Raw genomic sequence first — 24,900 nt, 5'->3', positions numbered from 1 at the left:
AATATTTCTAAAATTAAAAGTCATGTTTTTTCCCGAGAAAACCAAGTTGTAAAACATGACTTTTACTACTGAAGACATTGTCCTGTAATATTAACTTAAAAAAACGATTCTTATTTTTTCTAGTAGTGTTACATATTAACTATTAACTAAAAAAAATATTTTCATTTTTTTCTAGTAGTGTTACATCTTTCTTCTGGAAAAATACAACTTCATTCAAAAAAAAAAAAAAACATGCCTTTAGTCTTGCAGTCTAATTGTCCTTTTTTTTTTTTTTTCTTAACATGGCCCTTGGCACAATTTGACTGACCTACATGGCAGCCGAACAGACCGTATGCATGAATGTATATTTACAGCTTGTGTTTTTCTGGACGGAAGCGTGCATCGGCCGAGGTGAAGACGTGAGTCCGGCAAGTGTGAATTACAATGAATTTGAGAAGGAAGAGGAGGTGTACAATTTACAGCACAGTGCAAAAAAAAAAAAAGGAACATCAGCCCTGTTCCAACACCAAACCTTCGTGAGACGCAAAAACAAAATCACACGAGACAAGCGTCATCCTTCTTTAAAAACAGCGCATTTGACATCTTTCAAAGTCCTCAGAGTCAAAGTCAACATATTTCCATTCCCATCTCCTAACTATCAAAATAACTATCTTGCTACACATTGACTGTTAGCATGATCTCATTGGAAATACAACGGTGCCTAGAGATACGAGGGAGTCGACTTGTGAGTTTGAGATTAGTGATCTTGTGATTTTATTTTTTTTTTTTGCTTTGACTTGTAAGCAGCAAGCACAAACTTGATAGGAGCGCTAAAGCGTGACTAAGCTCACTTCAGCTGACTTGAAACCCTTGTCGAGCCTCCCTCGCACCTTTGCTACATGTTAGCATACCGGCTAGCTTTTCACCTATTCGCATTGGAAATAGTAAAAAAAACAAAAAAAATCTATCCCATTTCATCAATGTCTGCTTGAGCGATGACACTTTGGTAACGGGTTAGGGGGGTCAATACTTCAACTGATTTGCATAACACTGACGTGGGTGTGACTTCACCACTCCCACAAAAACACTTAAACGTGACGCTTTGGAAGTTTTCTGATTAGTTTTGGAAGTAAAAAAAAAAACAATCAAGTTTGAGTGTGATAGCTGCTTTGCTGGTGGGATGAAGAACAAACACACACCCACACACATTTACACATGCACACACTCACACACGCACAGCGTTGCTGCCACACTAAGGGGGGGAAAAAAAAGTTCAATACCTCGTGGTAAATTTCACGTTTTAACGTAATACATTTCACATTAGGAAACACTAACTCTGACTTCAAGATGTGATAAATTATCACGTTATAACCGCATCACTTTCATGTTTTAACGTGCTGCGTTTTGACTTCCACGTTCAGTCAAACAAAGCCGAGCAATGAATTCCTCGCTAACCCTTTTTTGTGCGTGTCTTCCAAATCGAAGTCATAAGCTACGTTAACAAGGCTGCTCCTCCATATCATATTGTGTAAAAAAAAAAAAAAAAGCGGCTTGATTTTGTTTTGCTGAATGTGGAAGTGAAACTTTGAAACATTTCGAATGTGAAAACGTGCCACATGACAACATGAGAATGAATTCATTAATTTTTAACGACTTTGTACCCTTATATTTCAAGAACAGGCGCAAAAGCTCCCGATTTTAAAATGTTTCCCTTTTCTTCATGTGATGAGTTGGAGTATTGAAAAAGAAAAAAAAAAAAAAACTCAGTGTCCTTGCTTTTTTTTTTTTTTTTTACCTTTGCTCTCAGTCGTGGAAAACGACTGCACAGAGTTCCACCTTTTTGTCGTTGTTTTGAACAATCAATGCATATGTGGCAAAATACGCACACGGCCACTTCATTAGGTACCGTTGCAAACACAACACACAATGACGATGCATCAGGCCCGAGAGGTGTTCCTAATATTTTGGTTATTTAGCTACATGACATTGGGACAAAATATTAGCCACTCAGTTTGATTCAGTGCTGGTGTACCTAATGTTCTGACCTTGGCGGACGTCTTGTCTCGACGAGAACAATGCCGACAAACATTTTGTTTAGGTGTTACGGACCGCCAAGGCCTGCTCCAGCTCCTGCCTCCTCTGCTGGATCTGCCAGTAGTCAACACGCACAGTTAGCAATAGCGCAAAGCGTCATCTTTGGAGGAGGAGCTTCGCTCACCGTAGAAACAAGAAAAATACAAACAGTTGAAACATCTTTTACTGACCTTACAGTAGAAGTATCGGCTGACGGCTTCCTGGGACCAGGGCTGGTGGTAGAAGGCCGCGCGACGCTCCTCCTCGGGGTTCCCCACCACGTCAGTCATCAGCTGACGCGCGACACAAGACAAGAGCCACCCGATGAGTGCCGCCATCAGCAGAAACACGCAAGCGGAAACAGTCCAAAGAGTAACCTTGAGGTCTCGGCTCTGGGACTTGAGCCAGTCCTGGATGTAGCCTTTGGGGTCCCGTGAGAAGCTCAGCATGAAGTCCCTCTGGATCTTCAGCTGGTTGATGGACTCGATGGTCTCGTGGATCTTCAAACGGGAAACAAAATTTAGTAGGGCTGTCACTTCGCTGACAGCGGCGTCCGCCCATCCCTCACCTTATTGTCCAGCGCGGCGATTTCCTGCTGGTTGGCGGTGGACAGCAGGAAGCTGCTCATCTGGCTCTTCAGCGGGTCCTCCACCTCCACGTCGATGTCGTAGCAAGCTGTCTTTTTCTGGTCGTTGGGGTCCACGCTGCGAAAAACACAAGCACGTCATCTTACACGTGGAGCCGTCTTTTTTTTTTTTTTTAACCCTGTGTGGAGTTCCGCAGGGAAACTGCTTAGGCAGTCTACAGGCGCCCACCTGATGACGTGGTTGATGACGATGGGGTCGGGGGGTAGCAGGAGGCTGGTGAGGCGCTGGGGGATCTCGGAGAACTTGAGCCGTGGGCAGTCAAAGATCTAAAGTCACACGAAGAATGTTTATCCCAAAACCAAAAGACCATTGTCAAGAACGTGACTAGCTTAAAGCTAGCACGCCGGGATCCGATTCTGCGATGGGTGTGGCGCGTGCCAGGTACCTGCTGGAAGTACTTGTCGCAGTTGATGTACTCCTTGTCGTGCGAGTCCTGCAGCTTGTTGGTTTTGACGTACTGCCACAGCGCCTGGATGATGCACGAGCGCGTCTGCGTGTGGATGCCCAGCAGGCGCGCTAAACGGGGGTCCAGTTTGAACTGAGGGGGCTGAGCGGACAGAGAAGCCTGAGACCCTGGCAAGGGCTTCAACGTGCACACTCGACACTTCAATAAGCTAAAAGCTTTACCGAGACTCGCAAGACACCACAAGATGGAAGCAACATTTTTTTGGTCTAAATTAAGCTCCTCTGGGCATTTCCTTGACACTAAGAGGCCAAAATATTGCCTATGTGTGCAGAACTTAAACTTCCATGAGCTCCTCCTCACCTGGTAGTCGAGCATCAGCAGCAGCGTGCAGCGAACGCTGACGTCACCTGGCCGCTTGACCTGGAAGCCGTCCGTCTCCTGCGTGGTGGCTGTGCGGTGCCACTGGAAAAACACCAAAGAAGTGTGTTTTTCTTGGGCTCCCTCTTGTGGCACTTAAGATCATTACATGCAAGCCAAGTCAACAAGTACATTGAAATATCGCAAATGACAAAAGCCTGGAAGTGCTTGAAAAGAATAGTCTTCTGAACGTTTTTTTTTTAATCAAAATTTTACACATTTTTAAAACACACTTTATATAAAGAGCAGCCGATAAAAAAGAAAAGTCAAACGGAACGTTTTTTAAGTCGGCGTTGCTAACGAACCTCTACCAGGTGGTTGTCGGGTCCGTAGAGGTCTTTGTCCAGTTCGATCACCAGACTCTTAAAAAATGAAGAGAACTTCTTCTTCTGCTTGCCCGGCTAAAGAACAAAAACACAACCGTGAATATTCGGACTTTTTCACAAGAGGTGTGGAGCCAGCGCATGCAGATGTGTTTTTGCTTTTGCAGGCTCACTCACGTCGTCCAGCAGCTTCCCCTCCACCCGCAGCTCCCACGACGCGATGCTGCCGTCCGAGTCGTCGGCGTCGGGACGCGCCGGGTTGAAGGTATTGGAGATGTACAGCCTCAGTTTACGCTTCTGCTGCTGACAGCCGTGAACACCACACAGGAGGCGCTGTTAACGGCGCCGTGGCCAGCCGAAGTCGGGCCGGCCGCTCTTACCTTCATGGGCCTTTTGAGAGCCTCCTGGATGTCGACGCGCTTGCGCATGATGGTCTGGTCCAGCTTGCGCTCGAAGGCCAGTAGGTCCATGTAGGCCTGGGACTCGGGAACCAGCTCACGGATCTGAAGAGGGGGATCGCAAAAACGTCTTCACGCAAGCAGCCGACGGCGCCCATTATTTCAAAACATCTGTTGCCAGGGCGATATCCGTGGCTTCAAAGCATCAATAGGAAACTCGGTCGACGCGTCTTTCGCACCCAAAACGTCTCCGTGACTGAACAGTAAGGGACAAAAAAGGACAAGGTAGCCTTACCCTTTGCGGGAGAATCTTGTCTGCCATTTTCCTCCTCTTTGCACTGGAGAGAGGGAGAGAAAGAGGAGGAAAAAGGGGAGCACGTTACTATGGTGACGGAAAGGCGAGCGGCCGGGCCATCTGCTGAAATGCTGGGCCGCATCCAGCGGCGCAGCTGCGCGTGCGCCAAATCGATGCAGGCGCGCTCCACCTGGCCAGACAAGCCCGGCCGGCCTCGGCATGTGGGCGAACGTCGACGTTTGCAAAACATGGCACACGCGTATAGGGATGCTCCAAATCAGACATTTTGTTGTTACTAATCAACCTTAACATTTCAACATTCAGAAAGGAATAAATTGATCATTTGAACATCTTATTCATTGAGTAAAATGAATGAAAACTAAATAAACACATTTTAATTTGAACATGACAAAAATAATTAAAATGTGGCTTGAGCTTACTCGAGTGCATGAAGTGATTCGATGATCGTAAGGAATGTCAAAGAGTTGACGATACCAATATTTATTATTCAGAATAAAAGTTAAAATATTAGTATGAACTCATTTTAGGGGGCAACTATTTATTTATTTTATTGCCGATGATGGCGTTGAATTCATGCAAACTGTCAGGTTAGTGTCATCTCCAAAGAGCAGAGTTGGCTTTGACTTGAGAACCTTTGCCACCATGCCATGCTCCAAGTCCAAAGCATGCACGGTTTAGGAGGGGAAGGGGGTGCTGGTGCTGGCGTTTGGGGGCGTGGGGTTGAGGAAGAAGGGCTCCCGGGAGGAGGAAAAGGGGGCATGCAGTGAGCGGGCAAGAGGGCATCTTTCAAGGCTCCTACTTGGATCCGAGCGTGGGGTCAGATTGGGGCTCTCGCATGTCCACGGGCCTGGCCGCCATGTCGCCGCCTCCCGGGAATCCCAGCGGCTTCCTGGGGAGCGGTCAAGCCGTTAGATAAAAAAAAACGGGCCTGGCCGCCTCCCCTCCGTAATCCCAACACCAATTCGAGAACAACAACAAAAAAGGAATTTCAAAGTTGCCTACTTTTGAGCATAAAAGGAGGTTTTCTATTTCTCTCAATGAGCCATTGCCTCCCTGCTTGGCACTCAGCATTAAGGGTTGGAATTGGGGGGTTAGATCACCAACTGATTCCCGAGCGCGGCACCGCTGCTGCTCACTGCTCCCCTCTCCCCCAGGGGATGGATTAAAATCACACGGGGATGGGTTAAATGCAGAGGACAAATTTCACCACACCCAGGTGTGTGTGTGACGATCATTGGGACTTTAATCTTAATCTTTAATCTTTAATGAAAGTCCTCAATTCACTTCAACACACTTCCTTGACAGCAAGATGCCTGCAATGAACGTCCTTGATTCACTTGAACATTGCTTTGTGTCACCAGGAGCAAAAGGATGGCGGCAAAGCACCACTTTAATCAAAATGAAACTCTCTAAATGACTTAAGTCAAGAGGCCTCAAGATGGCCGACAGCTCAAGTGGTTGGAGCAAAGGACAGAAAGACAGAAGGATGGACGGCTCATCCATCCATCTAAAAAGAAGAAGATGACCAAGCCAGTCTGCTGAGTTTCCAATGAGTCTGTGACCCAAAGCATTTGAACGTACAGGGTCACCTGAATCGCCCGAGTCCGCTGACTCGACTCAGTGAACCAAAGCATCGGAGTTCCTCGTGTGTTTGTCTGGTGAGTTGTCCGACTTGACTCAGTCAGATTCAAAGGAATCATTCGAGTCGGCAATGTTTCTGCTGAATCTGTCAGTGAATGAAAACGAGAGTGCGGCGAGTCCATCGGAACTTGAGCTCATGAATCATAAAATTTCAGTCTGCCGTGTTTCCCGTAAGTCGACTTACTCGGGTCGGGTCACTGAACCAGATTTTCCGAGTCGTGGTGTTTCAGTCAGTCTTCCCATTCAAATGAATCATTGGATTTAGCTTTATCCGGTGTGTGAGTGATCCAAATCATCCGTGTTTGCATTTTTTTCTGGGATTGTGATTTGACTCATTTAGTTTTGGACTCACTTCCTGGCCCGGTTCTGGACGGCCTGCTGCTGTTGTTGCTGCTGTTGGACCTGTTGGGACGGGGCGGGCCTCTTGCGGCCGGCCTCCATCACCGGCGAGGGCAGCCCGGGACGCGCCGCCGGGTTGCCTCCGTACGGCGGGCCGGGCGGGCCCATCGGCGCTCCCTGGTGGGGCATCCTCGCCCCGGACGGCATGCCGGGACGCTGCGGACGACACGTGGCGCACATCGTTAAGCCAAGCCTTCTTTGCTCTGACTCTGACTTACGACTCAAAGGCTCTCAAACACACGCCACAGTTTTTTTTTTTTTTGGCAGATGCAAAACACTAAAAAGTTCATAATTAAGAAACGCTTTCATACAGACTAGCGAAAGGCATAATTAATACTCGTAGCTTTGCTTGTTGCATTTGGAGGCCACACAATTTTGCTTTTGGGCGTCTAACCCCCTCCAAAAAAGGGGAGGGGCTATTGACGCCCGGGAACAAATGGCCCACGTTCACCTGCGCCTGTCACTCGCACGCCAACAGCTGCGTCCCGCCTGGTGCCCGCCCCGCCCCACCCGCCACTTCCTCTGGCCAGTAGGCGGGGCCACCGAGAGCTCACATGCTCACTCTACACTTTGCTGACCTACAGTGTTGAGAAAATGACAGTTGTTGGTAGTTCAAGCATGCGATGTGACATTTTGGATCTCGGCCCGGATGTTTTTTTTTTTTTGTCCTGTTTGTCAACTTCAAAAAAGCGATGTGATTTTTTAGACGATCGACCAAGTCACGTGGGGAAAAAAATCAAAGACGACTAAAAAGGGAAAGTGCCAAAAATACAACCAAACGTGACTAAAAATGGCGTCAGTGACAAGTCAAACGGCTTGAAGATTAAAAAGCGTAGACAAAAGACGTGTGTGCGTGTTTTGAAGCTCAAGCTGCGGTGATCAGAAGGATGAACAGGCGCTGCTGTCACTCTTGTTTGGCGGGTGGGGGGATGCGCGGGGGTCAGCGAGGAAGCCGAAGAGGATAAAACAACATATGGTCGGTCTTGAGGAGGCCATCTTTTGACATAAGCCTCATTAACCTATAGGACAGAAACATTCATGTATGGCCAAAAAAAAAGCACCTTGATAAAAATAATCCCATAAATTCACAAAAAATAAGCTAAAGCGAGAGTTTGCAATTTAAAAATAATTATGAAAAAAAAAAAAAGTCCTCACATTTGCCAAAGGTAGTGCTGTAAAATACATGTGAGAGCGGCTTTCTTCCATGAGGAGACTGGAAACAAGCAGGCCTCGCCACAAGCGGCAAAATAAACACTCACGCTCTTCCACAGGACTTTTTTCCCTCCTAAAAGCTTTCTGGCCAACAGGGGGGGTTGGGGGGCATTGGTGATTCCGGCCTCCTCATCAAGGTTAATTGGCGTGTAGGGAGGACGCACGCGTGGCGCTCATCAATCAGCCTGGGTCTAACGAGGCTATGCGTCATCCCGTCTCCAGACGGACGGACGGTCGCCGCACGCCATCATGGCGAGCTGCAACAAAGTCCGTCCTGACTGACTTCTGACAACAATCGTACTTCCAAATGAGCCAAACAGCACTCTCACTTATTATATTCCGCTTGTGTCATAAGACATCCCACTCACCTGCAATAACAGTGCTTGCTCTTTGCAGAGGATAAAGAAGATATGTAAGCATTTTGCAATGATCACGTTGATTGTGTTAGCGCTTGTGTGTCCAAACACACATAAGTTTATGATCATGACAGCAAAGCTACTTTTGTGAGCCTATCTATGGTGTTTTGCATTGTGTTCTAGCATCCAGCTAGAAGAGCAAATGGTTTTAAATTAAAAACTCACCACAAATGTTTATTTTGGGGTGGGGTATTGAATGAAAAATGCGACTTTGACTGGAGAAACTGTGGAAGTAGATGACAGCCAAACTGTGCAAGATGAGCAATACGACTGAGTGGCGGGCAGCACGCTGCAACTTTCCTGCGCGCGCACAAACACACGCACACGCATCCTAGACCAAAGTCAACCCCCCCTGAAACAACCTCTATTGCTCGCGAACAGTCGCGGTAACCTCCTGAGCGTCTTTGCGACCTGACATCTCTCACATGAATGAAGCAATTGTTCTACGCCGCAGACGTCCGCTGCCCCCAAACCCACCCCAACCCACCCCGCCCCATTCTCGTGTGCAAAGCGTGCTTGCGCCCAAAACACGGTGATGACGGCGTCCTCCATCCCTGGTCGAGGCGAGCGCGACGCTGGTTCTGTCCGGGAGGGAGGGCCGGAAATAACCTTCAGGCCCACCCCCCTCCCCCTTTCAATGACGAGCGAGCGCGCGACTCACCACTCCATGGACCAGGAACTCAAACAGTTTGCTCTTGGTGGCTTTCCTGGCTCCCCCCGCCGTCTCCTCCGTGGCCATTTGCTGCGCTCCCCCCTCCGCCTCGTATGCGCTCCCTCCGCGTCTCCTTCGCCTTCTCCTTCTTTTGTCTGCCCGCCGTCGCCGCCGCCGTCAGCCAGCTTCCCGTTCCCCTCCCCTGCTCCACTTTCCTTCTCTTTGTGCTCTCCTCCTCCTCCTCCACCTCCTCCTCCTCCTTCCACCTCCCTCCTTCCCTCGCTTGTGTGTCCGCTTCACTTTTAACTTGCCTTTCACCAGCTAGGAATGTCGCTCACGCGAGGAGGGAGACAGAGAGAGGGAGAGAGAGAGAGAGAGAAGGAGAGAAGAGGGAGGGAGGGTTCTGCTGCTGGTGCTGCTGCTGCTGCTGCGGGGGCCAACCAGGGGGGTTTCAGCCAGCCCACCGCCTGCCCCTCCTGCGCAGCTGTTGCGTTGCATTCCGCTGGTAAGATAAGAAGGCATGTGGCGCGCGCACACAAACGCGCGCGCGTACAGCGAGGAAAAAGTGAGGAGGGGGGGAGATAAGGGACACTTTGGGAAGTGCTCCAATGATGGGGTGACCGAGTCGGAGGTCGCCAGCGCACAAAAAAAAAGAGAGGTGTTTGAAATTAAAGAGGCAGGGCTCCTTTTGTTGCTCGGAGAAAAGATGTCAAACGTACAATCATCCAAACCGCTTAACCTCAACCTTTTTTATTTTTGAAAAAAAAAGTGAAATGTGAACGCAAGCATAATGTAGCTTAATGCATTAATAATTTTTTAGGGCGCACGACAACATTTTTAAAGAGGTGGCCTTCCTTTGCTGGTCAAACCTGCCATCTTTTAGCCTCCACAAATGCGTTAAGCTCAGGTGTCAAATCCCGAGTACCAGACAATTCCACGACGTCATGTAAACGGGCCTCTGTGCGCCCCCTGGTGGACACAATTGGCAACTGCAGTTTGGTGGATTTGAAAAAGAATTGCCAAGCGTGTTGCGTCTCCCACGTGGCCGGACAATTCACGCCGCTTCGACTACGCTGCTCTGAAATGCGGGATGATGCAGAATGACGTGTTCAAAAAAGGAATGACATGTTAAATGTGGGACTTGGACAGAAAATGGTGAATTTGTGGGATGTGGGAAATAGTTCGTCATTGGAAAGGTTTGAATCGTGGACAAATGTGGATTGGAAAATATTTTTTACACAAGTTGAATAAGTGAACGCACCCAGACGAATCATTAGGTCAAGTGGACCATGCAAAAGAGAGAACACCCCCCCCCCCCTCTTCCCCCCAAGCCCCAGTCGTACGTAGAGTCACCCCTTGCCGGACCCTCACTGACTACCTCAGGAGGAAAAAAATGCTAATGTCCCAGTGTGGGAAAGACGAGGGGGTGCTACTGGGGGTGGAGAAGGGGGCGGGGCCTATGTTATTGGATGGCCAAGAGGGGGCGCAAGCAGTAAAGCAATGGTTGCATGAACACTTTGCATAACGCACATAACACCCAACGTGTTAAGAATCATCGAAGTGGGAGTTGAATGATGAGGAGAAATGTTTTCCTTGGCTTCATCTTCCAAACATTCTTCTGTCACCACTTGGAAGCTTTTCTAAACACTTCAATTGGTTTAAAAAAAAAAAAGGGGAGATTTGCCCCGGCATCCCACTTGGAGGTGTCTTTGTCACACGTACAAAAGAAACTCCTGGGCTGCCGTCGAAAGGCTGAAAACCCCAAACGGGGGAGGAAAAAAAAAAAACCCAAAGCAGCTCCTACAACGGCCAAGATCGTGAGCACAATACAAAAAGTGGACCACTTGGATCAAGAGGAATGTTAAGTATTTTTTTGTGTGCCAGACAAAGCATGTAAAGCCTGCTCCAGGGCATTTCCGGGTTGCTGTCGCCATAGCAACAGCTTAAAACTACAGTAGCCAATGTGACGACAGCCAGGTTTGGGTTTGACAGCATTTCAAACGATGAAATTGATTGGAGATGCAAGTACGTTTAGTCAGGAGCTTGCTCTCCAAAGGAATTAAACCCATCAGTCAAGCTACCAGCTTAATTTGAACTTTTAGTGACCTCCAGTGGAGCATGGAATATTTCTTTCAACACTAAAGTGAGTGGAAACCAATCACGTTTAGAGTTTTTTTCCCCAGAAGCCGTTTTGTTTCCATGGCAACAAACTGCCATTGAGCAGGTTGGCACTCCTCCGCCGCTTAAGAGGGAAGTACCGCCATTGTCCATTTAGGCCTGAAAGTAAGACATACAGAGACGAGTGGGGCGATGACCGACCTACTACTTGGCAAACAAAAAAAAGCCCGCTTTAACGCTCCAGGAGGACAAACTCAGGAGCTCAAGGGGGGGAACCTCAGCACATTCCAAATCCCATCAAATGGCAGTAATGGAGTGTCAAAGCAAACACCATCTTTGTAAAAGCTAAAATCTCAAAGGTCTCGTGTTTGTAAATGAAAGAATTGAACATTTGAAACTACACTAAGCCAAGCCAAGCCTTCTGTATGCTCTGATTATGAAAATAGAATTCTGTATATTCTATTCAATATCCCAAAATAAAACAGCATGCACTGCTGATCTAAAACAGAGTAGCAATATTTAAACAAATTGTGGCATTGTGTTTGGAAATGTTTCATTTTCACTTCTCCATGACATTTAGTCCAACTGTACATTTAACAAATATAACCCTAATTAAAAATGGTAAGTGTATTTTTGTGTCCAGCAAAGAAATCCACGTAGGTATTAAAATTCACCAAACATCACTCTTGGAAACCCAAAGAATAATCACTCAAGGTATGAAAGCGGTTGAAACAACATAAGCAAAAGTGTTGCAAGTGCCAACTAAAGTGACCAGAGAGTATCTGGTGCCATTCAAAAAACTCACTCGAGTGAAACTTTTTGTCAAGATGGGGGGGGGGATAAATAGGATGGAGCACGGTGAGCAGGCGGAACCAGCAGGCCCAGCAGTCAGCAGGCAAGCAGCCCCTTCCTCCTTCCACACCAGGCTCAAGTGTCTCGTTTCCTCATCGGCAGTCAAGGTTAACAAGCTGCTGTCTGGTGAGGCTCGGAAGCTGCGAGTTAGGCGCCTGATGATGCAGACACAACGAACTCGTCTAACCCCCCCCCCACCGACACCCCCCCGCTGCCTCCTGCACTATGCGGCTATAGCGAGGCCAAAACACCACCATTTTACACTGACAAAAATCCCCATTTCACTGCAAAACAAAAGCTCCCCCAAAGCTCTAACGGAGCAGGTTACACGATGTAGCTCCCGCAGTGAGCTAATAATAGTCAAGAAGACAAGAACGTCAGCTCCGTACCTTTCTCTCCATCCTCTACCTCGGATGGGCTTTTTGGGCCGACTCAACAGCACCAAGTGTCGGATGCGTGCAGTCGTCCAGTCCGGTCCGGTTCAGTCAGGTCTCCTCCTCAACTTCCTCGAGGCTTTGCAAGAGAAAAAAAAAAAAAAAAAGCCCAGCAAATGCCAGTGAATGAGACTTGATCGTGTCACTTGGCTATCAGTGGACGTTGCCACTGCTGCCGCTGTTGCTGCTGGCCCTGCCGGGGATGGAGCCGCCACAAGCCGGGATTGGTGAAGCGTCTCCGGCGAAAGGAAGCGAAGAGGAGCGCAGGCGCGGTCGCTTTCTTTTTTTTTTTTTTTTTTGCTTCAACTAGCCGCCGGAGAGCGACGCGATGGGATGAAAAATGAGCAAAGGCAGGGAGTGTGGGCAAATGATCAGCTTTCTCGCTCGCTGCGTTTCCTTTTTTTTGTCGGCTTACAGTGCAACACCTCTCCACTGTTTTTTTGGGGGGTTGAAATTCTCAAATAGCAGACACAAAGAGACTGCCTGGTTTTTTTTTTCTTTTTAGGGGAGGGGGGGTATTGAAGAAAAAAACGCAGGGTGGGCAGAAAATTGGAGGCACAGGAAGGCAGCGGCAGTTAAAAAAAAAAAAAAAAAAGCAAAAATAATCCAATTCAGCATACTTCTCAAGTACACCAGTGGAAATGTGTTTAGAAATTCCACCTTTGCACAGATAGCTACACCATATATTTTTTTATAGTTGTAGAAGTGCACACAGCATTACACTGGAAGGCCTCTCAAAACATTTTACAATCCTGTGTTGCCTTGAAATTCCAGTTTGATTTCTCCAACGACCAAGCTCGTAACCCAAAACACCCCAAACTTCCTTCCACGTTGAAATGAACGGAAAGTCGTTTCCTAATTTCCATTGCAGTCGAGGCCCAGCACCTCATCACCTGGTATGAAATCAGGCGTTCGCTAATGTCTTTTGTTGACAGCTTCCACGCTGCAAACCAGTTTGAGTTTTCCTGCCTCTTGAAAAGACCGTTGACGTCATTTGGATATCAAAATGAAAGCTTGTTGGTTTTATTTCAAATTGTGTTTTGAGCCTCAAAATGTATGGTCCTGACTGTAAATACAAAAGCAAAAAGAAAACCTAAAGATGAGATTTTTTTTTTTGGTCTTGCGTTTCCAGTATTTCAGTTGTTGAGTTGACACAATGATATAAGCAGCTGTGCGTGAGTCACCGCCACTTTCATGTCCCAAACAGCCCACTCGTATCCACCCACCCGCTTCAAAACACCATGAGCAGTATACAAGCAGAAATACTCTCAAAAGAGGACAATAACTTTTATTTCACCTTTTCGTGAAAAGTGGTTGCAAACAAGAACAGTTTCGATTGTATCATAGCTAATGTTTCGTGGGATGTGAAGTTATTTTAGATGTTCTGAAAAGCGTTTTGTTACAGCTGTGGTGAAAGTGATAATTATATATCTATTGTATGTCAAAATTCAAGACCTGATTCAGGATCCATGCAAGCTCAAATTTACCACAGCATTCTTGCGTTCTTTCTTCAGTCCTGCACGTCAAAATAATCAACGACCGGCTCTTCTTTGACCAGCTTGGACCAGGTGGTGGTGCTGGAGACTCTACAAGGACAATTTGGGGGACATGTTGTAAGAGGGCTACAAAATGGCACCTGCTGACAGAAGCAGAAGAACCCACCTGCTGCTGGCCTGTTTGATGTGAGCAATGGGCACGGGGGCCCTGGCGCTGGTCTCACGTTCAATCAACGAGGTCAGCGTCCATTTTGGACACAGCGACTTCCCCCTGACAACAAGAGGGAGACAACGAGGGAGAGGGCATTGCATTTCTGATTTCAATTGCATTTTTACCTAAAAGCAAATGACAGTGACCCTAGTAATGCCCCCCCTTTGGGATTGATACTTACTTGAGCGCGGTGACGACCACGTTGCGCTTGGGCTCGCTGTCGTAGCTGATGCTCTCTACGGCATAGACCTCGGCCAGCTCGTGGACGATCCGGCGGCGCTCCCTGTTCATGGGCTGGAAGCAGTGGCTCTTCTTTGGCTGCTTGCCCTAAACAACAACAAACAAAAAAGTGATTTGAAAATCATCTTACGGTCCCAACTGGATTCCGTGGTGCCTTAAGTTCAGAACTTCTCACCTTGGAAACAAGCTCCACAAGATTCTTAATGGCCTCTTCGACGCCCGAGACAAACTTCAAGTCTTTCCTGAAAGAGAGCAATGGTATGCAGTGACCCGGGAGTGCAAAGGTCAAACGGGAGACGCACCTGGCGTCCTCTTTGAGGCTGCCGCTGTACACAGAGGGGGAGCGCGCACGGAAGGGGTCCGAGGAGGGGTCAATCTGCAAGGCTTCGGCCAGGCGCTTGTTCCGCTCCAGCGTGGCGCACTCCTCGTCGCATTCCAGCCTGAAGGGCAAAGGTGGCCGTTTCAGTCAGGTGAGGCAGACGCCCGTCCGTCCACCTGCCGTCATTTGCTACCTGCTCTCTTTGAGCTCCTTCTTGGCTAGCAGCGGGCCCATGTCCGTGGAGTCGCCCGGTTGCATGTCGGACAGCTTGCTGGCCACGGCGATGGCGGCGTACCTGCGACACGCAAAGCTTTCAACATCCGGCGAAGACGACGCGCGGAGCTCCTGAATTCAACTGACTTCTGATGGGAACTGGCAGCTTCGGCGCACGACACCATTTCCTTCCTTCTAGCGCAATCGCACTGCAGCGCCACCTGGACGCATGACGCAACGATGAAACAGTTCCCCGGCCGGCTTCCTCCTTGGAATTTTGTACCTTAGCGGCGCAGGTGGTGCGCGGGCAGGGAGTGCCCGTGTGGCAGGGGGCGGCGCAGGCGTGAGCGCAATCCGGGCGGGGGAGCGCGCACGGCTGGCCGCATCCGCCCGCCGCTGCCGAGCAGTCGTCGCGGTGGCAGATTCGCTTGCAGCGGTGCATCTGACACGGCAATGTTTTGCCGCAGGTCAGCCCGCAGGAAATGTCTCTGAGGTGGCACGGGATGTTGCTGCGTTGCTTCAAATAAAAAAAAAACACACACGTAAATACACCACATTTGCTTGAAAAGCAAATCCTGCGGCATCACCTCGTGCTTTCCCATGCACCACTTGTCGGTCAGATAGGTGCAAGGGGGACACTTCTCCTCATTGTGGCAGTTGTGGAACACTGAAAGACCAACACAGTCGTGACTCAATATCCGGTCAGATGTTTTTTTGGCGTGGATAATCGGGCCAAAGTGGAGCATTTAATTCCCCGCCTTGCATGGATGGCTCTCAAATATTCCATCTCGAGTTTTTAAGTTAACGGTGAAGGTGTTAACGATCACAAAGTGTGTGTGTGTGTTTAGTAACATGCTTTACCAGGATGGTCACACTCGTGTCTCCTGGTACACAGGTTCTTGCACTCGGGCGGGCTTGTGCCACACGGGATGGGTGGGTACAACACGGAGGCCCCGCAGTGACACGTCAGCTCGTCAAAACCTGGGATCACGCCGAAAAGAAAAAGCAGGAAGAAGTCCAAGGTTGTGGCGCTTTACATTCAGAGCAAATACTAGCCAACGACTCTCAAAAAGGAAGAAAAAAAAAAGAAAAGAAAAGATAAACATGATAAACTCACTGGACTGCCAGCAGGGTTCACAGTTGCCACGGTGACAAGGCTCCTGGCAGCGGTGCAGGCCACAGTTGAGTTTGTAGCCGCAGATGAGCTGGCACTTGTGCTCCACACTCTGCGTGAAAGGCAAATGAGAGCGTGTGTACCTAACCCAAAGGCTCCATGTTTTCATTTCTCGCCGATGACGTTCCCGCTTTGAATTTCAAGCTCGACTGATGCACACACACACCAGTAGATGGCAGCGTTGCGGCACTTCATATTGACTTTGACTTGACTGTTGAATTAACCGATTATTTTTAGTCCGCGTTCAACCTTCAACTTTTCACATTAAAAAAGTCACGAAAACAATCCCCAATGACAACTCACCACGCAGCACAGCTCGCCGCACTTATGTCGGCCGCAGGAGCGTTTTTTGTTGCAGCGCTTTTCGCAGGTGAACACCAGCTCCTCTGAAAAGCGACAGATTGACTGACTTTGGTTGAGCTTGAGATAAGGACAGACTGAAGCTGACTGATGGGCAAAGTCTGAGCTTACCCTCGCTTTTGATCGTGGCACACGGCACCTCCTGAAATGGGATACAGATTCAGTTGGCAAAATAAAACAAAATTAAAAAAAGACAAGACAGGGGAGCTGTGCGTTTTCGGTCACTTTTGTCTTGGAAGCACATCGGCATCTGATGGTGGAAGTCAGGGAGCAAGGCCCGCAGGCTCCCTCGTGGCACAGCTTGTCACACTGGTGGATGGTGTCTGAAACAAACGGACGACGGATGCATCAGCTACCCGAGCGGACCGTTTGAAAATCAAGGCAACGTAAAAAAAAAAAGGCAAATACTTCTCGCTGCTATTTGTGTTGCTTCATTCAAAGCGGATAATTGTCAAAATACTTAACAGTGCCCCCTCTCCCAAAAAATACAAGTCACTTGATTGATAGCTTAGTAGTAATAGCGCCCTCTGCTGCCTAAAATGATAATGGATGCCTTGCTGGACCCTAGTTGGGGACGAAAACATGCCAACTGGCGCAGCCACATAATAGTAGGAGTGAATAGCTTGCGTCATACCATTGGAGCCACAGGGTAGGGGGAAGGTGCACGTCTTCCCGCAGGAGGGGATTGGATCGGAGCAGCTTTTCCGGTCCGAGCAGCCCAGCTCCAGCAGTTTAGCCAGAGGTGTCTGGCCGCAAGGGCAGGTCTTGACGACGCTGGGTGAGCGAGGGCACGGCGGGCACGAGCCGGGGTGGCACGGCTGCTGGCACCGATGAATTTCGCAGTTTAACATGCTGCGAGACAAAAGCAAGGTGGTCTTAATGGATGAATGCAAACAAGAAAAAAAAAAAAAAAGGAGATTCCAACTTACTTTCCACAAGTCTTTTGGCAGGAGAAATCTCCCGAAGCGTCCAATCCGTCTTCATCTGTGCCACAGGGGATCTCACGGGTGGAGACTCCACAGTAGCAGGCTGGAGTGGGCGCACAAGCGACATATAAGCGATACATTGGTGTTTAATCGTCAAAACGGTCCCTTGCGTTATTTTTTTAAATGGGCTCAAGTCAACCCTATTTTGGGGATTATAAGGCGCGGTGGTCTCAAAGCCTCACCTTGCCGAACTCGCAGCTGGCAGGGCTGACACGATCCTCCATGGCACACCTGAGCACAGGCGTGTCGGCCGCAGTTGAGCACGGCGCCGCACGCCTCGCCGCAGCGGAGGAGCGAGGGCTGGCTGCAGCGCATGGGCTGACTGCCAAAGGGGGCGACAAAATCCGGCAATGAACAAGGGAAGAATGGTAGCAAAGCACATGACGCTGCCTGCGTGTGCTACCTCATTTTTCCACAGATGCAGGATCTGGTCACAAAGGCTGGACACTGCGGACAAGGTCCTGGATGACATAAGCTTGACGGAGGAAACAATAAAGACAATTTTTTTTAATTTTAGGCGTAGCACGGGAGAGAGACAACGGGGCACGTTTGTTTCGTGTGGCTCACATGTTACAAGGGTGATTGCAGTCCCCGCCGCTTCTCCTCTTCCCACACATGTCGCCGCAGCTGTGGGGGATCTCGCTGCGCTGCCACTCAGGATTGGTCACTTTGCCTGTCGGCACAAACGGCGCCATCTTACTGTGTGAGACAAACTTTGCACGAGATGGACACTTTGAATGATCAGAGACTCACCGCAGAAACAAGTGTAGGTGGACGGGTGTTTGTGTGCAACATTCTGACAGGCGGGACAACGCCAACCTTCAGTGGAATCTGAAAGAGAGCAAAATAAAGGTCATGGGAAGCAAAAAAAAACAACACTGCTGCTCTTGTTATTCGCGGGGGAAAAGCATGCTGATGGTGAAAAACAATCCAGAACAAACTTCCATTCTAATTCAGCAAGCTACCCCTTCTGGAGTACCCATCCTGGCCACCAGATGGCAGTAATGCCGGCCATGCAGACACAAGGAGACTTCTAATTCAGTTTAAGATTAAATAATGGGGGGATATTCATTCGATTCTTTGCTTAACATAAGTGGAAAAAAATCTTCCATTTTTTTGGGAAAATATTGTTTTAAGAAAAAATTGAAAAACACGACTCGCATCTTGAGCTAAATAACAAAATGTCATCTTTCTCCCAGATGACCTGGAAAAACTAGCAGTTGCGACGGCAGCTAAAGTAGGTTGATTGCGACGGCAGCTAAAGTTGGTTGATAGTTAAGTCGCTCGTGAAACCGCACCGTCTGCCTGGGAAGCTGGTGAGCGCGCCCATTTCTTGATGCAATTCAGATGGAAGACATGGAAGCAGCTGTGGCAGCTCCACACGGGCGCCATCAGACGGACGACGTCGCAGCACACCATACACTCGTACTTCTCCGACGACAGCTGCTCGATCAGACATCCTGAAAAAGCCGCAAAGGACCGGACGGCTGCTTAAAGGCCAACATTTCCAAATCAAATAGATGCACCAAAAAAAAAAAAAAAGTTGAAATACGGATTTACAATGGTTTCAAATAATTCATGCTAGTCCATTAATCATGGTTAACATTATCACAATTCATCTACAGCTTTATAAAAAAAAGTTTTGTTGATATGTAAAATGAATTATTTTAATGAAAGAATAATCAAGGCGTGTTGGTGGGTTTGGGCGACCTGTTTGGGTTTCGTTGCTTTCTGGCATGTTGCGGTTGCGCGCACTCCACTGGCCTTCGCGACGGTCGCTCGGGTGTCGTCTGTTGCGGTCATCGCGGCGACTGGCCGCCCGATCCGAGTCCCTCTCGCCCCGCGCCGCCACTTTGGGAGGTTTGATGGGTCCGTGTTGCCGTTTCTGTTCAGGCTGTTTCTTGGGATGATCTCCACGGGCGTCAGGATCGGCCGCCGTGGGGCGCCGGCCCCTTTCCCATTCTGCTGTCTCATCATGCGGCGCCCGACGCCTGACGCCGCCATTCTTCTCCCTTAAATGAGGGTCATCTCCTCGGCAGGGATTCTCATGTTTAAACTTCCTCTGTTCCAAATTCCTACTGCCACAGTCATCGTCTCTCCGCCAGTTCGTCCAATCGGGTCCGTAGTCCAGCTGGTCATCAGCGAAAGGTCTTTGCCAGCGCGGGGTGTGAAAATTCTCATTGGCAGCTCGGATTCCTTCCCGTCGGCCTCGCCCTCGTCTCTTGCCGCCCTCCTCCCCGTGTTGGCGATGAGCATCCGCCTTTTGGAAGTCGCGATGAGGGCGGCCGTACTGCTGAGAGGGAGCGCTTGAGCGTCGCTCACCACTGAATCTCGACTGACCACGTCTGGACTTGTAATCGTTTGGCTTTTTAGAATGCGATGAGCCCTCTGGATTGAGGTCCGCTGCATCTACAAGTACAACGGTAACAGTGTTAAATACTGCTCACACTGAAAAAAAAAACCATTAAACACGATCATACATAAGGTTAGTTGGGTATTATAACGATATTAAATATCACTTCTAAAAATAAAAACTCTGCATCATTTTGACTAACACTTAGCCCTACACTGCCGTAGTCACGGTGGTTCTTGCGAACCGAAATCGTCATTGTTAATGCTGAAATTATGAAACGAAGATTTTTTTTCCGAAGTAGGTGGTTGTTTGAAATTAGTTCAAACGCAGTTGTCCATTTCTATGATTATTTACCCTTGAGAAAAACGCTCCAGAAAAAAGCTCCACAATGTATTAATTTTGTGTTAATAGTCAGATCGCTTACAGTGGGAGGGATTTCTAAGTTCGTGGGCAAGTCTTCGCATATAGCATGTTATAGTAAAACCCCACACAACACGTCGGAGTACGATTATTATACTACTTCAAAATGTCGGTCCAATAAAAACGTCAAATCATCTTGTGAAAAAGTTAAACTACAACGAGCTAACAAGAGTAACGACCGAAGTACATGCAGCGTTTGAGTTCGTGCAGTTCGTCATTTATTGACAGAAAATCCTCTCAAAAGACCAACTAGAGAAATGAGAGTAAATTCAAATAATTTACCTGAGGAGCCTTCGGCCATTCAGCGAGTTGTTTATTAGCCCTCTTTAGCCAAAAGTTGCTGATATGCTGTATGTTCGTTTACTGCAAGTGACAAACGTCCAACAGCAAACCAAGACTTTGTCTGTTTTCTCTCTCATAAGTCTACTGGTTTATTAAAAAGCGTGATCCCAAAAGAAACAAATATCTCTCCCTGTTTTCCACGCACTTCGCAGTCTCGTTAGCTCTTCTGTTCAGCGCGCATGAACGGAAGCTCGACAAACCCCTCTGTCCAAATTCACAGGCTACGTCCTCCAAAGGTCGGTCTTTCGATCGGTTTTTAGGCGATATGACGTAATTTTTTGAGCCACGTGAATGCCGTCATGAAACTTTGTTTACTTGGCGACGTTATTATTACTTTTGTTAATATTTATTTATGAACTCAAAACATGCAAACACAACTGTCAGACGGTGTCAAACATAGAACTGAAGAAATAAAGACTGCACTCAAATACAGCTGAGCGGTCTTGTCACGCCGGAAATGACGCCACCTCTCCACCCCCTCCGTGCGTTGAAGGACGCTACCTACTAATTTGTACGGAGCTATTCCCCTTGTCCAAATTCGTCACGGTATATGCAGTCCACGGAGGCGGAGCTTCCAGGGCTGCGAAGGACCCTGGCGGAGGAGGACGTAGCCTGCGAATTTGGACATAGCTCAAAGGAACAACCTTGACGGATGGCTGCTGAAGAACGCCAGTGAGTGAATCACGTGACCACAACCCCCGTGGCATACGAGCTAACAAAATTGCTAAAGCCGAGGGGAAAAGATCGGGTTTGGCTCCATTAGCTAGGTTCCATTATCGGACGGCCTTTGAATGTTTAATATGAGACAAACATATTGCTAGCTTGTCCATGTGTAGACAACACGTTAAGTACATATTTGGCCGGTGCGCCGCAACTCGTTTAAAACCAAAATGTGAGACACTTCTCGCCGTTGATGTCCTAAAAAATAATTTCATCTGAGGACTCTACGCAGTCTCATTTAAGGATAAAGAGGGATATTTTCTAACTTGTTTCTTCATGTGGCGTCTGATAAGTTTACCATAACGATTGCTCTTTACACACTAATCGAAATGATTTGTAAATAAAGATACTATTCTAATGACCATACTGGTTAATGCGTATACAAGCAAATCCTTCTGAGAGTTTTTTGTTGTTGGACGAGTGAGGACATTTTATGAATGGACTTTGGTTCATCAACTTGTTTTCCCGCACAAGCTATTTTACGAGTTCCCTAACATCATTTGTGCAAACGATGAATCTACTTCATGTGGAATGAAGTGACTTCTGCTCCGCAAACAGCAATACAACATTCAAACACCATCCATGCATATACGCGCATTATGACGCGTCGTATGCGTAAGTTGTGCAATTTGAGGGCGAAACATACAATTTTTGTCTTCCCCTATAGTCTGTTTGTGCATGACCAAACATCCATCCGTGAAAACATACTTTCAAGTTTTCCTTACTATTATTAGTCACACTCAAAGATTACCTGTACTTTTGAAAGTGCTCCCTTGCACAGATGGCACAGTTCTCAAATGAAAGAACTGGCATACTTGCTTCCCGCATTTTTTTGTCACTGCCACTTGAAGTTTGGCATAAAGCGGACATAGAAAAAGACAAATTTGAAGACAATTCACATTCTTGTGTGTGTGTGTGTGTCTGTGTGTGAAGCAGTATGATGTAAATAAAGCGATGCTGCGTGCGCCTCGATGGCTTTGGTGCCGCTGCGCTACTTCTGCTATGGCTGCGTGGTGACGTCAGCCGCCTGGGCCCTGCTCCTGCTCGTTTACTTCTCGCGGACGGCCGAGCCGGGTCTAGGCAGAAACCCAATCGGACCACGCCGCCGGGCCGTCGCCGAGGGGCCAGCCCGCCAGGGAGTCGGTGAGGACGCGGGTGCCGCCGGGTTGTTGCCAGAAATGGGTATGATTTTCAACCAGGCCGATCAGGAAGTGCGGGACACCGGCTACCGTCAGCACGCCTTCAATGTACTGATCTCGCGCCGCATCGGTCCGCGCCGCCAGCTGCCCGACACCAGGGACCGCAGGTGGCCCGCCCGTCTTTCCGGCCTGTGGTCCCGGACCGCCGAATTGACATGCTGCTGTTTACAGGTGCGCTGACGAAGCCTATCCCGAGAATCTCCCGTATGCCAGCGTGGTCATCTGCTTCTTCAATGAGGCCATCTCCGCTCTCACCAGGACGGTCCAAAGCGTGTTGGACCGGACGCCAGCTCACCTCCTCCACGAGATCATCCTGGTGGACGACCACAGCGAGCTCGGTGAGCGCTGCCCGCTGCCTCGTTTGAGGAAGTCTGCCGTTTCCGTTGCAGCTTTTCCGGATGACCGTCCGTTACAAATGAGTGACCTAAAGAAGAAAATAATGATGAATGCAAAACTCAAATGGGAAATTAAGTAAGTGATGGCTACTGTTGTTTGTGGTTGTAGCTGAGCTGAAGGACGACCTGGACCGATACGTTCGTCAGCAGCTGCCCCGAAACGTCAAACTGCTACGGAACCAGAAGAGAGAAGGACTCATTCGAGGGCGCATGATCGGAGCCAAGCACGCCACCGGTGAGGCTAGTGACTTTCCGCGACCTTCAAATAGCTGACCCACCACCCAACCTGTGCGTGCTTCAGGTGAGGTTCTGGTGTTCCTGGACAGTCACTGTGAGGTGAACCAGGCATGGTTGCAGCCCCTGTTGGCGGCCATCCGGTCGCAGCGCCGCGCGGTGGTTTGCCCCGTCATCGACATCATTTCTGCCGACACGCTGGCCTACTCGCCATCCCCGGTGGTCCGCGGCGGCTTCAACTGGGGGTTGCACTTCAAGTGGGACCCCGTCCCCGCCGCCCAGCTGGCCGGGCCCCGGGGCACCATCGCACCCATCAGGTAAGGAGGCCCGGGCCTTTCGGCCTGGCCCCGTCGACCCGGGCCTATCGGCCTGGCCCCATCGATCCGACCCCGTCTGACCGGCTCCTCCCGCAGGTCTCCCACCATGGCAGGTGGTCTATTTGCAATGGACAGGGACTACTTCAACGAGCTGGGCCAGTACGACGCCGGCATGGACATATGGGGTGGCGAGAACCTGGAGATCTCTTTCAGGGTGAGGCTCGGCCCACTTGCGTCCGTCACGGCACCTAAACCGCCACTTTTGGACCTCCTTAAAGATTCTTTGCTGCTCATTTCAGATTTGGATGTGTGGCGGAGAGCTGCTGATCATCCCGTGTTCCCGCGTTGGTCACATCTTCCGTAAAAGGAGACCTTACGGCTCCCCGGGCGGTCATGACACCATGGCCCACAATTCCCTACGCCTCGCTCACGTTTGGATGGATGACTACAAGGTATACACACACAAATGCACACTCACACACACAGGCGTTACAGGTGTTACCATAACAACCAGACAATGTTGCATGGAGAGCTAACAGCAGTAGCACAACGGCCTAGCTTCAGTGTGAATGGTGGAGAGTGCTTGGAAGAAGTTGGAAGAAGATCAGAGGAAGGAATGCTGCTGCTTTTGCCTTGCAGGAGCATTTCCTGTCCCTGCGTCCTGAGCTGCGCGAGCGCGACTTTGGCGACATTAGCCAGCGTTTGGCGCTGAGGAAACGTCTGCAGTGTCGCTCGTTCAGCTGGTACCTGGACAACGTTTATCCCGAAATCAACAACAAGCTGCAGGCCCCACCGTTGCTTAGCAACAAGAAGGCGGCGCGCCCCCGGGTGCTGCGCCGAGGACGGGTAAGATTTGTCGTCCAGCCCGGCCGCCTTCCTTTTGACTGGCGACAAAATAAAAGCTGCTTCCCGTCTCAGCTGCACAACGTAGCCAGCGGACGCTGTTTGGTCGCGCAGACACGAGTCAGTCACAAGGGCGACACCGTGGTGCTCAGACCCTGTGACCCCGGTGACCCTGAACAGGTAATTTGTACACCGCCTCCGTGGAAACATTACATGATGGCGGGGCTGGACGTGTTGATGTGGGTGCGTGCGCACAGGAGTGGACGTACGACGACGAAGGTCAGCTCATCCTGTCTGGCCTGCTGTGCCTGGACATGTCGGAGGTTCGAACTGCTGACCCGCCCAGACTTATGAAGTGTCACGGCTCAGGGGGGTCGCAACAGTGGAGCCTTGGGGTGAGACATCCCCTGATAGGTCTTTTTCTGGATGTGGTACTTTCTTGTTCCCGCCGGCTAAAGCTAACACTTGCTATGTGTGTGTGTGTGTTCCCACAGAAGTCTGCGCGTGTGTACCAGGTGTCTGTTGGTCAGTGTCTGTCCGCCGCCCAGCCATCCGGCATTAAAGGTCACGTTGCCATGGCGATATGCGACGCTTCGCTGCCGCAGCAGTGGCAGCTGGAGGAGGGCAGAGCTTGACCTAACCACAATCCAATCAATGACAATCCAATCAGTTTTTAAAATGACGTGATTGTTCTTCCATTTGATTTTGGTTTTTAAATCCCGAAACGGTTATGGACTTGGCATGGAAACGCTCTTGTAAATAAATCATCAAGTTTATTCCTTCGCTGTGATCGAC

At 49.1% G+C, this 24,900-nt stretch overlaps 3 protein-coding genes across 8 annotated transcripts; 1 reads left to right on the top strand and 2 right to left on the bottom strand.

The window, feature by feature from the left end:
* Positions 1–1,764: 1,764 nt before the first annotated feature.
* smarcd3b (SWI/SNF related, matrix associated, actin dependent regulator of chromatin, subfamily d, member 3b) lies at positions 1,765–12,565 on the bottom strand. Of its 5 annotated transcripts, none has more exons than XM_037279997.1 (14): positions 12,239–12,565; positions 6,553–6,755; positions 5,359–5,448; positions 4,539–4,581; positions 4,226–4,348; positions 4,023–4,148; positions 3,828–3,923; positions 3,466–3,567; positions 3,085–3,246; positions 2,868–2,965; positions 2,621–2,756; positions 2,430–2,552; positions 2,244–2,345; positions 1,765–2,127 (listed from the first exon to the last, which is right to left on the bottom strand). In XM_037279997.1, the coding sequence occupies exons 1-14, from the start codon at positions 12,248–12,250 to the stop codon at positions 2,074–2,076; spliced, it is 1,470 nt and encodes a 489-aa protein (XP_037135892.1). In that variant the 5' UTR covers positions 12,251–12,565; the 3' UTR covers positions 1,765–2,073. The 5 variants fall into 5 exon arrangements, with proteins under 5 accessions (XP_037135892.1, XP_037135891.1, XP_037135890.1 ...); XM_037279996.1 differs by lacking the exon at positions 12,239–12,565 and adding an exon at positions 8,889–9,272 and having other exon boundaries at positions 4,023–4,145; XM_037279995.1 differs by lacking the exon at positions 12,239–12,565 and adding an exon at positions 8,889–9,270.
* Positions 12,566–13,546: 981 nt separating this feature from the next.
* nfx1 (nuclear transcription factor, X-box binding 1) lies at positions 13,547–20,631 on the bottom strand. The gene is made up of 23 exons (XM_037279987.1): positions 20,338–20,631; positions 18,993–19,691; positions 18,581–18,742; positions 18,036–18,113; positions 17,850–17,955; positions 17,686–17,757; positions 17,465–17,604; positions 17,226–17,325; positions 16,931–17,148; positions 16,522–16,619; positions 16,408–16,438; positions 16,240–16,322; positions 15,880–15,988; positions 15,624–15,743; positions 15,350–15,429; positions 15,046–15,279; positions 14,910–14,983; positions 14,743–14,844; positions 14,533–14,670; positions 14,406–14,472; positions 14,172–14,317; positions 13,946–14,050; positions 13,547–13,869 (listed from the first exon to the last, which is right to left on the bottom strand). Exons 1-23 carry the CDS (start codon positions 20,354–20,356, stop codon positions 13,794–13,796), a joined length of 3,057 nt encoding a protein of 1,018 aa, XP_037135882.1. The 5' UTR covers positions 20,357–20,631; the 3' UTR covers positions 13,547–13,793.
* A 272-nt stretch (positions 20,632–20,903) lies between these two features.
* Positions 20,904–24,887, top strand: galnt11 (UDP-N-acetyl-alpha-D-galactosamine:polypeptide N-acetylgalactosaminyltransferase 11 (GalNAc-T11)). Of its 2 annotated transcripts, none has more exons than XM_037279994.1 (11): positions 20,904–21,069; positions 22,054–22,423; positions 22,488–22,654; positions 22,821–22,946; positions 23,013–23,262; positions 23,359–23,476; positions 23,562–23,714; positions 23,902–24,108; positions 24,181–24,285; positions 24,363–24,500; positions 24,600–24,887. In XM_037279994.1, exons 2-11 carry the CDS (start codon positions 22,089–22,091, stop codon positions 24,738–24,740), a joined length of 1,740 nt encoding a protein of 579 aa, XP_037135889.1. In that variant the 5' UTR covers positions 20,904–21,069; positions 22,054–22,088; the 3' UTR covers positions 24,741–24,887. The 2 variants fall into 2 exon arrangements, with proteins under 2 accessions (XP_037135889.1, XP_037135888.1); XM_037279993.1 differs by having other exon boundaries at positions 22,051–22,423.
* The last annotated feature ends 13 nt before the right edge of the window (positions 24,888–24,900 follow it).

Source organism: Syngnathus acus, chromosome 20 (genome assembly GCF_901709675.1).
Source record: "Syngnathus acus chromosome 20, fSynAcu1.2, whole genome shotgun sequence".
In the NCBI taxonomy this organism is placed as follows: Eukaryota; Metazoa; Chordata; class Actinopteri; order Syngnathiformes; family Syngnathidae; genus Syngnathus; species Syngnathus acus.
This window is presented reverse-complemented; position numbering and strand designations above follow the sequence as displayed.

What these genes read in the sequence shown, in the direction of transcription:
- smarcd3b (XM_037279995.1), bottom strand. Translation starts at nt 8,966, where the DNA reads ATGGCCACGGAGGAGACGGCGGGGGGAGCCAGGAAAGCCACCAAGAGC. An exon ending in GTCCAGAACCGGGCCAGGAA is followed by an intron (nt 5,449 to 6,552) that starts GTGAGTCCAAAA and finishes ACCGCTCCCCAG; the next exon opens with GAAGCCGCTGGGATTCCCGG. An exon ending in GACCCCACGCTCGGATCCAA is followed by an intron (nt 4,582 to 5,358) that starts GTAGGAGCCTTG and finishes CCCTCTCTCCAG; the next exon opens with TGCAAAGAGGAGGAAAATGG.
- nfx1 (XM_037279987.1), bottom strand. An exon ending in ACCAGCTTCCCAGGCAGACG is followed by an intron (nt 18,114 to 18,580) that starts GTGCGGTTTCAC and finishes GCTCTCTTTCAG; the next exon opens with ATTCCACTGAAGGTTGGCGT. An exon ending in TGCATCTGTGGAAAAATGAG is followed by an intron (nt 17,605 to 17,685) that starts GTAGCACACGCA and finishes CCCCTTTGGCAG; the next exon opens with TCAGCCCATGCGCTGCAGCC.
- galnt11 (XM_037279994.1), top strand. Translation starts at nt 22,089, where the DNA reads ATGGCTTTGGTGCCGCTGCGCTACTTCTGCTATGGCTGCGTGGTGACG. An exon ending in GGACGACCACAGCGAGCTCG is followed by an intron (nt 22,655 to 22,820) that starts GTGAGCGCTGCC and finishes TTGTGGTTGTAG; the next exon opens with CTGAGCTGAAGGACGACCTG. An exon ending in CGCAACAGTGGAGCCTTGGG is followed by an intron (nt 24,501 to 24,599) that starts GTGAGACATCCC and finishes GTGTTCCCACAG; the next exon opens with AAGTCTGCGCGTGTGTACCA.